The 13,751-nt window shown below is 35.8% G+C and overlaps 1 protein-coding gene across 1 annotated transcript in view; it reads right to left on the reverse strand.

Moving 5' to 3' along the window:
- Nucleotides 1–4,446: 4,446 nt before the first annotated feature.
- Nucleotides 4,447–13,751, reverse strand: part of LOC149804727 (E3 ubiquitin-protein ligase synoviolin-like) — a 47,301-nt gene continuing 37,996 nt past the window's right edge. The window contains exons 12-14 of the mRNA XM_089943488.1: nucleotides 12,147–12,324; nucleotides 10,458–10,666; nucleotides 4,447–8,802 (exon numbers count right to left, since the gene is read on the reverse strand). Of these exons, the coding sequence (XP_089799614.1) occupies nucleotides 8,591–8,802; nucleotides 10,458–10,666; nucleotides 12,147–12,324 (599 nt within the window). The 3' untranslated portion in view covers nucleotides 4,447–8,590. The remainder of the gene's footprint in view (nucleotides 8,803–10,457; nucleotides 10,667–12,146; nucleotides 12,325–13,751) is intronic.

A 13,751-nucleotide genomic window follows, 5' to 3' on the forward strand; every position in this document is an offset into this window, starting at 1 on the left:
ACGTGAATGTATTTTACGTCTGGAAAATGGGGCACTTGCTTGAAATACCCGAGGTCCACGAAAAACTTGTGGATACACTTTCAACGTATAGCGTGAAGCAAAGACGTCTTAATGTTGGTGCATTTCAGGAGTGCCACAGGCAGTGACTTTGGATACGCCTGCCTACTCTAACTGGAGTTCTGCTCTTTTCGCTGTTTGGCTCGTTCCGATTGTGGAATGCTTTTCCATGCTCTTTTTCATTCTTCTGTCATTCTTATCGGCATAAGTTCGACCAACGACGATGGTTCTGGCAAAAAATATCTGGTTTTGGCCGTTTTCGTTTGAACGATGATGTGTTTGGTGTTGCGAATGTCGTCCACAGATAACACTTTTCTGCGTTGTACACATCCTTTCAGAAGGGAAAAGTGAGTCATGAAAAGTGCAGCTTTTTCATCGGAGATTGTTTCAATTCTAGTGGATTGCTGAACTCGACCAAAACGGGCGACTTCAAACTGTCGCAAAGAATGGAATCTCAAAAGATCGTCTTATTTTGGCTTGGTATTGGTGCTTCAGTGTCGCTAACAAGGAATCCAAAAAAATCAGTGATGAAACCTTCTGCTTTCAAGAACGGCATTTCGGGCTTGATTTCCTTAAATTTCACTGTGTACGAGTAGGCCATGGTTATAAATTTCATGAAGTACGTTTTTGCGTCTCTCGAATGTGTTAATAATTTTCAGGAATTACTGGTGGCATTTCGCGAGACGAGAGGTAGACTCTCTTGTCCTTGGGGTGGACGTGGAAGGCATTGATTCAGGCTTGCTCACGTCTCGCTGCCTCTAACTTTCTACTCCTTTCTCAATTAAATCGTGCGATCGTTTCAACGTGATTGCAAAATTTCAATCAACCAGATTTTACATGCAATAGGTTCTCTATACAAAGAGTTAGTGTCTTAGAGTACTCATTCAACTCTTACAGTCAGGAAGGAAGGGTCAACACAGCTTACCCTTCTGGTCAGAGTTTTGAGAAGCATCATACGAAAGTATACTTCATTGAAGACGATGGACAACTACTACTCTCGACATAAAAGTCAAGATCAAGTCAAGATCACACATGCAAGACCAATTCATCATGGGTAAAGGGATTTGTTTTACTTGATTTGGCTATCTTTGAATAGTATCTCTTTTCTAGAGATGTGGGTGACCCTGAAAAGAACCTTTAGGTGTTTGTTCTTTAACAAACTCACACAGAGGACGTGATGAGCTTTAACTCTCTTAAGCTCTTACCATATCCAAGTCCAACTTCTTTCCCTGCTGATGTAGATGCTTTGGTAGTGGTCACTGTTGCTGATGGCATCTCAGTGGTAGTCCATGTAGAGGTAGTGATGGCTGGTTTAGAGTGTTTGGCCCAAGAAGGTCTCTTTATCTGTGGTCAAGTTAAAGACGTTTGATACTTTGACTCAGATATCTTAACTCTGTCAAATGTCTTGTAGCACACACATTTGTCTTCAACATCATTCTTCTGTCCTTTGCACTTTCTCTTCTCTTCTTCTCGTTTTCTTCTTTCTTCTTCTTGCTCCTGTTGAATCACATGGGCTTGTTCTGCTTCTTTCTGCTATTGTAACATTTCACCAATTCTTTCTTCTGTCTCATCTAAACTTTTCTACCCATGGCAAGAAGGGAGAAGGTGAACTTACTGGTACTGGTAATAAATTCTTGTGAAGAAAAAAGAAAGTCTACTATATTAAATCATGCAGTGTACTCTTTTGATAGGAAGACTGACTGCTCGCTGTGCCCGAAATTTTGTAATAGAACTTTGGATTGGTGAAATATTTCAATCCATTTAGATCTGATCTTAAGACTATAAATACCAGCAACCTGACTCATGGTTTCATCTGTTCTCAACCACGATCAAGATGCAAATAATGTTGACCACTGGAAAGTCTAAGTCATATGCCATGATAGTATGCATTGAAGCATCCACTCATATTGGGGATGCCATTCAACCTGAACTATCTGATATATGTGAAAATATCAAGGGCTATCACCATGATGCCAGCTATTTGGAAGAGGAGAAATTATGCGGAGAGGCAAGTCTACCTGAAGAGTCTTTCTGTACAGCCCTGCTGTGAGTTGAAGTTTGCACAAGAGAAGATCCATTAGATTCAACATATGTTAACAAGCTATGGTTAACAAAACCCAACAGTCCTTTCCTGGCTTCTCACATGCCTTGAACAGATACTCTTGCTCTCTTGCCCCCCAAAAGTGTGTTTATGTTTCTGTTGTGTTTGTGCTTATGTGTTTGTGTATGTTTTCAACATTTCCCAAGGAAAACCTATACCCACCTACAGGGCCGATGCCAGACCCGGCCAGACTATCTGGCGCCCTAGGCAAGGTTAGATTCTGGCGCCCCCCACCCCATCCCCCAAAATATCAATTTCAAAATTTATAAACAATACATTTGTTTAAAAAATGCGCCCCCTTGAAATCAGAGCCCTAGGCGGCTGCTTAGTTTGCCTATATGGTAGCGCCGGCCCTGCCCACCTAGAGCAAAGTGTATTAAGGTCTACTCTAATATTATTAAGTCCCCACCCCAATGACATTGGCTTCTGTTGTATGGGTGTTGTACCAGCCAAGATACATATAATCAATAATTTCACAATACCAACATGATTAGTACCTGAGAAATGAATATTAAACACAAAATGTACACCAGGTCAGTGATGCATAAAATGTATTTTGTCCATATTGACTGCTAATGAAATGAGGTAATGCTCAACATGATGAGTCCCACAAGTTTTAGGATTCTATGCAATATAGTACACACATAACATGCCAACTACTGATGTGATCATGAACAAAATGGAAACAGTAAAATGTGAAAAAATAGTCAGTGACCTCTTTTGGTATGGGGGTAGTTCTAATAACAATGTAATCACCAGATTTCATTTCTATATTTGAGACGAGAGTCTAGTACCCATTAAGATACAATGCCACACCAAATTTCATGAATCTTGGTATTACAGTAAGTATATGTAGTGCTAAAAACCTATTTTGTTATGAGCTAAACAAAAAAACCCAAGCCTGTCAATCATTAACCAAAGGCACTACATATGAATTATAGGTCACAGTGACCTACTTTCTGATGAGGGTTAAGTTATCATCAAGAGGCATTCCCTCACCAAGATTAATTATTCTAGGTATAAGAGTATTCAGACATGGTACAAATTCCTAGTTGGTCATAAGCTAAATGCAAACCATAAGCCAGTAAAATGTAAAATATAGGTCATGGTGACATGCTTTTGTGGTATGGGTATGGTACTAATAAAATGCATATTATTATCAAATTTCATAATACTAGCATGAACAAAACTTGAGGAAAAACTTAAAATTTTATGCATGTCAGTAAAGCATGAAACGTAGGTAATAGTTACTTACTACATGAATAGATAGCCTTATTCATCCTAAGCAAGACACACAAACATTAACCTGTCAATAAAATACTAAATACAGACATTGTGACTGTTCCTTGTGGTAAGTTGTGGCACAAAGCCAGCAAAATGTTAAATACAGGTATTGGTACCTTTCCTTGTGACAAGATGTGGTACAAAGAGATACATACAATCATAAAGTTTGATGGTTCTATCATGAGCAAAACTTGAAAAATAAACTTAAACCACACAATTTAATCAAAGCCAGTGAAGCATGAAATATAGGTCAGTGATCTCCATTGGTGATCAGACATTGTATTAATTAAGATGCATCCCCTCACCAGTTTTCTGGATTTCAGCTATAACACTATTTATTTTTTGTGTGGGAATCAAAAAAAACCTGAACTGAGCACCCAAAACTTAACCAAGAATTAGCAACTAATAATATGCATGTACAAAGTTAGCACTTTAGCCCCCTCTTCTAGGGGTAGGTACTATGAAACCCACTCCAAACTACTGCCTATGACCTAGGAAGAATGAATGGCTGACATTCAGTGAGGGTGTACATATGTATATGATTTCATCTGTGCCAATGCTGATGCCAGGGGTTGCTTACCTGTACTTTGTGTGGTGAACTAAATAAATTGCTATTTAGTCACAGGTATGTAATATTTAACACAGCTTAGCTGAAAATTTGTCAGCACCAAATGCTGTATGCATACCAAAAGAAACAACAGAGAAGCATTTAAACTGATCTTTCCTCACTTCTATATATACAATATAGCAATGGGTGGGAACAATGCCCTTTAATTTTGCAATATCTTTATTATGTAAAACTCCTTTGCTTGCTAGATTGGTGCATTCCAAATATATGCTTTGCAAGATATCTAATAGAAAAACAAGAAATCTACATTTACTTGTAAATACAATAACTTCTACTCAGTTGAAATATGTCAAAGGTCTTTGACCTATCTCACAAGAAGTTTATGTGTGTATGGGAGATTTTGAATGGTAAAATACAGAACTCAAATAAGAAAATGTAATATTCTTTGCATTTTATTCCACTTCCATTCAGCTTTTCAAATTATCAATTTAAACTGCAAAAAAATCAAAAGTCAATTTACAGTTTTAACCTTCATGTATCTAGAATGAAAGCTGCTCCGAGTACCATTCATAATTATTGGTCAATATGACCAATTGTCACTTTAGGTGAAGTTACTTTTTGGACGAAGAACACAGATCCATGCTGACTTGTCCATTAAAATGAAAACAATAACAGAATTCTCCCTTTCAAATAAAATATAACCCATATGATATGGGTCTTTTCTAATGTAAGTAAGATACCAGTGTCCAGCCTTTGGACAATGTTTTCTATTTCTTTCTTAAGTTATTACACTATAAAAGGACAATGAGTGTTAAGACTAAGAAAAAGATCCATATATATATATATATATATATATATATATATATAGACTGATATAGAATAAATGCATTGAAATATTAGACAACTGACAACTTGTGCTGAATTTGACCTAAATGAAAAATGTCACCTAAGCAATGTGTTAGTCTAAACAATTTGGTTCTCTATTTTACTGACATGTAATTACACAAACAACCCCATCATTTATTATCATTACACAAGTTTACTAATCTGACAACACCAAAACAACAGACATATTGTTTATGTTTAGAAATTTGTTTTGTGTATTTAAGTTGTTTCAGATAACATGCTTGATTGGTTTCAAACATTAGGAAGCTTATTTTGTATTGGTACTGTTATCAATATCTGTGACTACTTATCACATACACACATGCACAAACACACTCATAATTGCACACATGCACACACACACATACACAGAGAGTCAGTGATCAAGCTCTCAAAGTGTCAAATAGTTCCATGAAATTTTGCTTTCATGACTCAAAGAAAGTGAAGCTGGCTTTACCTTGCCACAAAGTGTTGCCTACCTCCCACTTCCATTTTCTGAGGGATATTCCTAACATAATAGTGAATCTTGCATTGGTAGCTTTCCATGTATTCAAGTATGCTCATACTATGGCTTTACAATCAACCATACCAATGTTCAGCTGGAGGAAATTTGTCCAATTCCAAGCCTTTTCAACCCCCAAAACAAATACTGTATTGTTAAAGAAGTTTTGGGACTACAAAATATGAAGAGATAATGAAAGACTTATCCACTATTTCACCTGAAGGCATAATGGAATGAGATGATCTGCCTTCAAGGTGTACAAGTAACTCATTTATTGGAACAGTTTCCTATTTCTGAGGCTGCCACTTAATGCCATCAAGAAAGTCATGCTGCCATTTTTCCGATTTAAGACAGTTACTAATGCTTTCAAAGTATGACAAGTATTTGTTTTTTTAATACAATCAAACTTCAATAGCCAAGAAAATATCAGTTATGTATGATCTTATTTCATTTTTTAACAAATCTGACCTCTATCTCACTGCTCCACATTCAGAAATGAGGGTGAATTCACTTTGCTCAAACTTTTTTTTGTGCAAGTCCTGGGTAACCCCTGAATAAACAGCTGTACTCTTAGCCACTCTTTACATAGTAGTATCATTATTATTATTGGAAACTTAATCGTTTAAACACAATCAAACAGAAGCAAACCAATGCTGCAATTTTATATGAATGGCAATTAAGTAAATTTATGTTGTTGTTGTTGTTGTTGTTCTCGGGTTTAACGCCATTTTTCAGCACAAGATAGGCTATACATGGCAGCCAGTATAACTGGTGGTGGAAGAACCCTGGAAAACCCAGGGATGAACCACTGACTCACGAGAAGCTACTGGCAAACTTTCCCATGTACCCACGCTAGCCGAGCCTTGGACTCAAACCCACGCAGGCAGAGGTGAGATGGCAGTGATCCGGAACGGTGAGCGCTTTAGACCACTCGGCCACTTGGGGCCCCAAGTAAATTTAAGACAACACAAAAATCAGTCAGACACAAAAGTACTCGATGTGACTGAAATGACTTGCACAGTCAAATTAGTCAGACAATTACTCAGTGGGACTGAAATGACTTGCCCAGTCAAATCAGTCAGACATGATCACTCAATGCGACTGAAATAACTTGTCCAATTAAATCAGATTATGTGTGTGATTTGATTCTTAATTTAGCTTTAACAATTGTTCAGTCATATTACTAAGATGCCTGCTGTGTGGCAGTTATAGTGATGTCTAGCACTGGGGCATTATGCCGCAGACATATAGCATCATGTCCCCCACAGTCACATTATCCTGGCACCAGGCTTACCTGTCCTAACACTAACCTCTTAATGCTGAGTGCCTAGCGAGGCAGATATTAGTATAATTTTTTTAAAGTCTTTATTAAGACTCGATCGTGGTTCAAATCTGTGACCTCCCACACCTGAGGTGAAAGCTCTAACCACTGGGCCACCAGAACGGTGAGTAGAATCAGACAGGAGTACTCAGCCAAATCAGACACACAAGTACTATGTGTGACTGGTAATTACTCCCAGTCATATCAGTATGACATGAGTACCCTTGTGACTGAAATTACTTGCCCAGTCAAACCAGTCAGATGTGAGTGCTTGATAGGACTGAAATTAATTGCCCAGTCAAATCAGGCAAAAGAGTACTCAATGTAACTAAAATTACTTTCCCAGTCAAATCATTAGATGCGAGTACTATATGTGACTGAAATTACTTGCAAAGTCAAAACACACGAGTATTCAATAAGACTGAAATTACATACACAGTCAAATCAGACACGAGTACTCAATGAGACTGAAATGACTTGCCCACTCAATGTGTAAAGGAAGCATTAGGAGTTCAATCTGCAGAGCATTAGATTTTTAGATTTTTTTTAATGGGTAACTGGTTGAATGACTGCCCAGGCCACCCTGGGTTGGCTCTTTCATTGACACCTTGGGAAAGGCACTTAACTCCCATTTGCTCTGCATGATATAGCCAATACGTTTTTAAAGTGCCATTAAAACCAACCAAAGAAACAATGCAAAAATCAAATTGTAAAGTTTTATCTTGCCCACAACCTAATAAACTCAGAACTGCAAACAGATCTGTAACAATTAAAGTTTACAAAAAAGTTGATCTCTGTAGCATACAAGGTTTTCCTTAAGATGACAACTTGTCCCCCCAAAAATTCCAATAACAATAAATAGGTCTGAAGAAAAATCAGCAAGCATTTGGGGGTAAGATCTTCACTTAACTAGCTTAAATTCTTGCACAATGTCATCAGCAATTGATAGATGTAACTAAATGAGGGTGAGCCAAGCCTTGATATAAAAAAAATAGCTTCGACTTCTATTCTGTTTAAAAAAAGAACAATTTATTAATGAAGTACTTTGTAAAATAACCTGAATGCAATGCTCTAAATAAATAAGAAAATTTTTAACTGAAAATAACTTATGACCTTATAAAGTTGTGTGACATACATCTCCAGACTTAGTTTAAGTGCCATTTAGCTAACAAGAGAGTAATCAAACTAAGGGAGACAATTCAAAAACTTTAGGGACAAGAAATTTGTGCTTATTAAAATCTGTCCTGGAGCCTTAAAATGACTTTTAGAAAGTTATGACTGAATAAAGTGTTTTAAATATAAAAAAACTAATGTGCCCTCAAAAATGCATGATGCATCTTGCATGTTACCAAGCATGACAATAAAGTATATAAAGGGTGATTGTTCTCGAAGGAAAAACAATTATATGATGTTAGATACCTTACCCTAGTCCTTGTCTTAGGGTTTCCATTAATTTAACATAATTGCATTTATATGCTGTGTTGTTCTTCATAAGCAGTAAGAACTGAAAGGAAACTTAGTCTTCTTACTTACATTTTTCATTATAAAGTAAAGAAACTGGTAATAAATATACATCTAGTTACCTATTATTCAATGCCTCATTATACATAGTCCATACAAGACAAGGCCCATCTAAGGTAGATACTGATAAATTGTCCATTATGCAAAGTTAAGTCAATAAATAAGAAAGAGAACTATTTATACTTTATGTAACATTAGCCCTGGTCAACCCAATCACCCTTTAATTAGTCAATATTGAGAACCATTTGCTCCAGCTCTGAATTACTTTCTCCTGAATGAATAATGAGTACTTGAATAAACATCACCAAACAATGAGAATCGGGAAGGAACAATATGATCACATCCTGCCACTTAATTCTGAAATCCAGACCGTGTATTGATATTTTCATCATCTTGTTTAGAAAGAGATGACAGCGATGAAGATGAAGAAAAATGCTGAAGTCGCCTTCTCCTGACTTCATCCATTTCATCAGAGTGCTCTTCGTCATTAGGGTCATTCCATGCTGGTATCATTTCTTCATTAGGTGATGTATAACCAGTTGCTCCTTCTAACTCTGTCAGATCTGGAAAGCAAATAATATATATATATAAGGGATTTACAAATCCACTTGTTTGACTCATGCAGCAGGTTCAAATTAGGCTCTGGTAAGCCCTGTTGCCAGAGTACTTACCTTCATCAAGTAAAACAATTCAATAGACAGAGGGCGCAAGGGGTAGTGTTCCATTCACAATGTTTTATGTTCTGTAAGTATTAAAACCTGTGATGTCACCACAGTATATATCAGCACATTTATTCAATGTTTCTATGGAACACATTCTGCTATTACATAATCAGCCAAATTTTCTTTCATCTATCATACATAATTTTAATCTTGTAGTCAAAGTTGTCAGGCTTCCATTTTCTTGTGCACACATGACAATGTGAATATTTACTATTTAAAGTCAATTGTGACAAATAAGGAATAAATATTTATATTTAAACTTATCAGTTACATAATATCTATGCGTATCTGGGATTCACCATCTATAATTTCCTAACCAAGCCTTGGGCAGTTTGTGTACTTTCCGACTGTAAGCAAACAGCTTATAAAAATATTGTTTTGATCCATGTCGTGGTCTTTACAATGAGTAGGTATTTAATTCTTAATAATAATACAACCTGTGAGATTTCTTTGATAGGTGTGTTTGGAAGTACATTCATCTCTAATGATTAACCAGCAGGACGATTTCATTCCAAGCATGAATGCAGCAGCCACAAGCAGTGTTTAAAATCTGTGATAATTACAGTAGACCAATACATATTTACTGCTTGGCAAACAAATAAATAAATAAAAATAGGTGCTCTGATCCTAAAGTGTCAGCTTGTCAAATATTTGATGCAAGTCACTGATTTCAAGGTGACTAGATGAGAATTATTAAATCAATGGATAAAATAAATGTTCACAACACCTCCAGTGGCAAGTCCAAATAAATCATTACAAACATTATAGCTTTCATTGTTATTGATGTACCAAATGAGTCTCTTATCTTGCCCAGGTAAGAAATGAACTTACTTAAAATATCTCATATTTGTTTTATTTGTTATTTATACTGGACTATTTTATTTGCAGTAATCTCAGATTTCCCAGGGGCAAGTTCATTTTCCCAGTCAGCTTGCCCTGAACAAGTGGACTATTACAAAATATGCAAACCCTGTAAGTGTATAGATATCAGCATAAATCACAAAATCCACATAACATTTATAATTCTTCCTTGCCAATGAAAGTGGTTGTTGTCGAACGTAATCAATAGCCGTCATCAAATATCAGCTATTTGTGATCCATACAAAACTTGTGTAGGAATGGAATGATAATGTGAGGAAACTTAATATACTCAATATTTTACAACATATATTTTACATCAGTTAATGTGTCTACATAAAAATAAACAATCAAACTAAATTCTCTTATATATATATATATATATATATATATATATATATATATATATATATATATATATATACACACACACACATTTCATTTTAATGTGGGTAGCTTTATATTTCTATAACTGTTTGTTAATATAGCAACCCTCAACCTCCTTAGTATTGTTTGTATGTATTTAACATACTTTTTATGCACTGAACATACATAAATATAACATTAAAAGTACAATAAGGTCTCAAGAGAAATGGAATCCAACTACTCTTATACTGTCAAAAGGAAGCATAAATTACCTGTTTTGCTTTCATTTCTATCACTAAATAGTGAAGATGCACTCTGTGCTTTTTGTATATTTTTATCCTGAAGATTGCTAACTTTGGACCTTGCCCCTCCCTTGGACCAAGCACCTCCCTGAGGTGGAGAGGTAAGTGGCACTGGAACCTCTGTACTTGGCTGAGCTCTCTCCATTGTAGACAGTGTCTCAGTTCTAATGCCAGGCATACTGAAAAAGTTTTTATGTATCTTAATGACATGCAATTTCTCTATAACATTATTAACCCTTCAATCACTCTCTCCAATGATATATTATCAGGGTAAAAACTTTAAATCTCTCATTAAAAGAAGGTTATCAATTTTTTTCATTTTAAATTTCAACTGACAAAAAAGAAATACTTAGCCATTATATAAACATTTGTTTGCATAATTCTTCCTGCAAAAACAAGTATTCCTACAGTCAGTTAACATTTGTTTGCATAATTCTTCCTGCAAAATCAAGTACTCCTACAGTCAGTGTAACATTTGTTTACATAATTCTTACTGCAAAAACAAGTACTCCTACAGTCAGTGTAACATTTGTTTAACTCATTCAGCCCCAGCACTGTTATCAGTATCTCTGCTGCTATGCCCCAGAAGCACTAAGCTGTGTCTAGCTGCTTGTGCCCCAGTTTTTACCTGTTTGAAAAAATTTGAAAAGATCGTGCACATACATTCTTTCCTACCTTAATTTCTCTTCTTATATCCAATTAAAATCCATGAAATTTTCACCATTTATTCCAAATGAATTGGTCTACACAGTGATGCATTTTTTTTCCTATTTGTACAAGTTTTTCACAACTTATTTATACACTATTTACAAAATTATGTGCAACGTTTATCCACAAGAACTGTCATCATCACTGTCAGCATCCTCATCTTCTGACAATTCAATCTCAGAAATTTCTATGTCCAAATCTAAATCTCGCTAAATATCCAACTGCCGAACATATCTTTCCTCAGCTTGCTCAATATTTTCGATATCAAACCCAAGAAACTCCTCATATTTGCTCTCATAAAAAATCACTCTTATGTTTGCCTCCATTTACGATTTGCTCTCATAAAAAATCACTCTTATGTTTGCCTCCATTTACAATTTTTCATGAACAGAACATGTGAACTGCTCTCAAACAGTAACCCTTGGCTTCTGAACAATTCAGATTTCCACAAATGAAAGTAAACTCATTTCTGACTGGTTTAATAACTGTTTAGTTCTTGGAGGAAAAAACACATTTCTAACCAATCAGAGACGTTGTATCTAACACACATTCATCATGCCTGGAGACGGGATCGGCCACTGAATGCAGTAAACAATCCACGACTACAGGTGGGATCGGCCAATGAATGCAGAAACTGGATCATGCCTACATACAGGATCGGGGCCGAATGAGTTAATGGCAGACCAGAGGCCACATTTATTTCTTCTTAAGAATATGCAAGGAAATAATCTCAAAACAATAATTATGTAAATGCTTGCAACAAGGTCATATGAAATTAAAACAGCAGAGCTTTACACCGATTCTTCGGTCAGTGTAATAACCAACAAGGTCAGGAAAGGCAACTCTAGTTATGTACAAAGATTCATTAGTCAGAAAATTTGTAAATCTACTATTGATAATGACCTCAAAATCTGCAAAATGTGATAAATTCCTATACCAAAAATGCCTAACCTCATATTAGCAGCTACAGTATTATACTGGCTAATAAGAAGCATGGCGCCATCTAGTAGTGCTTGTATGTCTCTCAGCCACTGAATCCTTGCCTCCACGTTCTGTCTCTCAATCCCCTCCATCTCTTGTAGCTCATCGTCCGACATTCCTGCCATGTTAGTGGGGGGATGTGGGAAGTCTATTCAGATAAGCAAAAAAGACAATTTTGAAACAAATATAGTTTGCAAAGAAATAAAGCAAATACACTAACACTGAAGACTGACATGTTTAAATTCTTCATGGAATACAAATAACCATCACTATCAATATATTAGTACAAACCTTGATGACACAATGAGTAAAAGGAATAATTTCCTGTTGTAGACGAAAATGTTCTCCTTGAAGAACTGGAGCTAGATCTATGGATCATCATGTCTCATGCCAAATTCCTTAATGACACATACTAATCAATTTTAACTTTTATTTTCCCAATGAAAAACATTTTGGCATTGTTATCAACCTGTTTTAATTCGTGCAGTAGTAAAGTTCAAGCACCCAATAACCAAGACTTAATCATAAGAAATGTATGCTAATATCTGTTAGAACACAGTAACCAAGACTTAATCATGACAAATGTATGCTAATATGTTAGCACACTGCAAACAAGACTTAATCATGAGAAAAATATACTAATATGTTAGCACACTGCAAACAAGACTTAATCATGAGAAAAGTATGCTAATATGTTAGCACACAGAAAACAAGAGAAATGTATGTTAACATCTGTTTGCACCCAGTAACCAAGACTTAATCATGAGAAATATATGCTAATATCTGTTAGCACACATTAACTGAGACTTAATCATGAGAAATGTATGCTACTATCTGTTAGCAGAGCAACCGAGATTTAATAATGAGAAATGTATGCTAATGTTAGCACACAGCAACCAAGACTTAAGAGAAATGTTTGCTAATATATGTTAGCACACATTAACTGAGACTTAATCATGAGAAATGTATGCTAATATCTGTTAGCACACATTAACCAAGACTTAATCATGAGAAATGTATGCTAATATCTGTTAGCATACAGCAACCAAGACTTAATGATGAGAAATGTATGCTAATATCTATTTGCACCCAGTAAGCAAGATTTAATCATGGGAAATATATGTTAATATTTATTAGCACCCAGAAACCATGACTTTATCATGAGAAATATATGTATATTTTCTATGTAGCTTCGGCCTACATAGTATAATGCAAAAAGTTTATATTCTTGTTTGTGACTTAGCAAGAGATTTATATTAGCAATATAAAGTAGCATTTTTAAGAAACATTTAGTACCATAGGATTCTTATCAGCATGGGTGGGTTCACTTCTGAACCTGTGTATTATTTTGTAATTATTGTGCCGATAATGTAATCTGTACAGCTTACCATATATAACATCATTACGTTTTATCGTATATGCCCATGTCATGCACAGAACACAGTGTTAAATGTATTTTCAGCTGATCGGAGTTGCAGCTGTAGAGCTGGTCGGAGTCAACGTGGTACCAGCTGTAGAGCTAACCACAGAAGTTGACCATAGCAGTTGTAAAGCTGAACGATAGCAGCCGTAGAG

The sequence above is a fragment of the Sinohyriopsis cumingii genome, chromosome 2, assembly GCF_028554795.1.
Source record: "Sinohyriopsis cumingii isolate HCF-2022 chromosome 2, ASM2855479v2, whole genome shotgun sequence".
NCBI lineage: Eukaryota > Metazoa > Mollusca > Bivalvia > Unionida > Unionidae > Sinohyriopsis > Sinohyriopsis cumingii.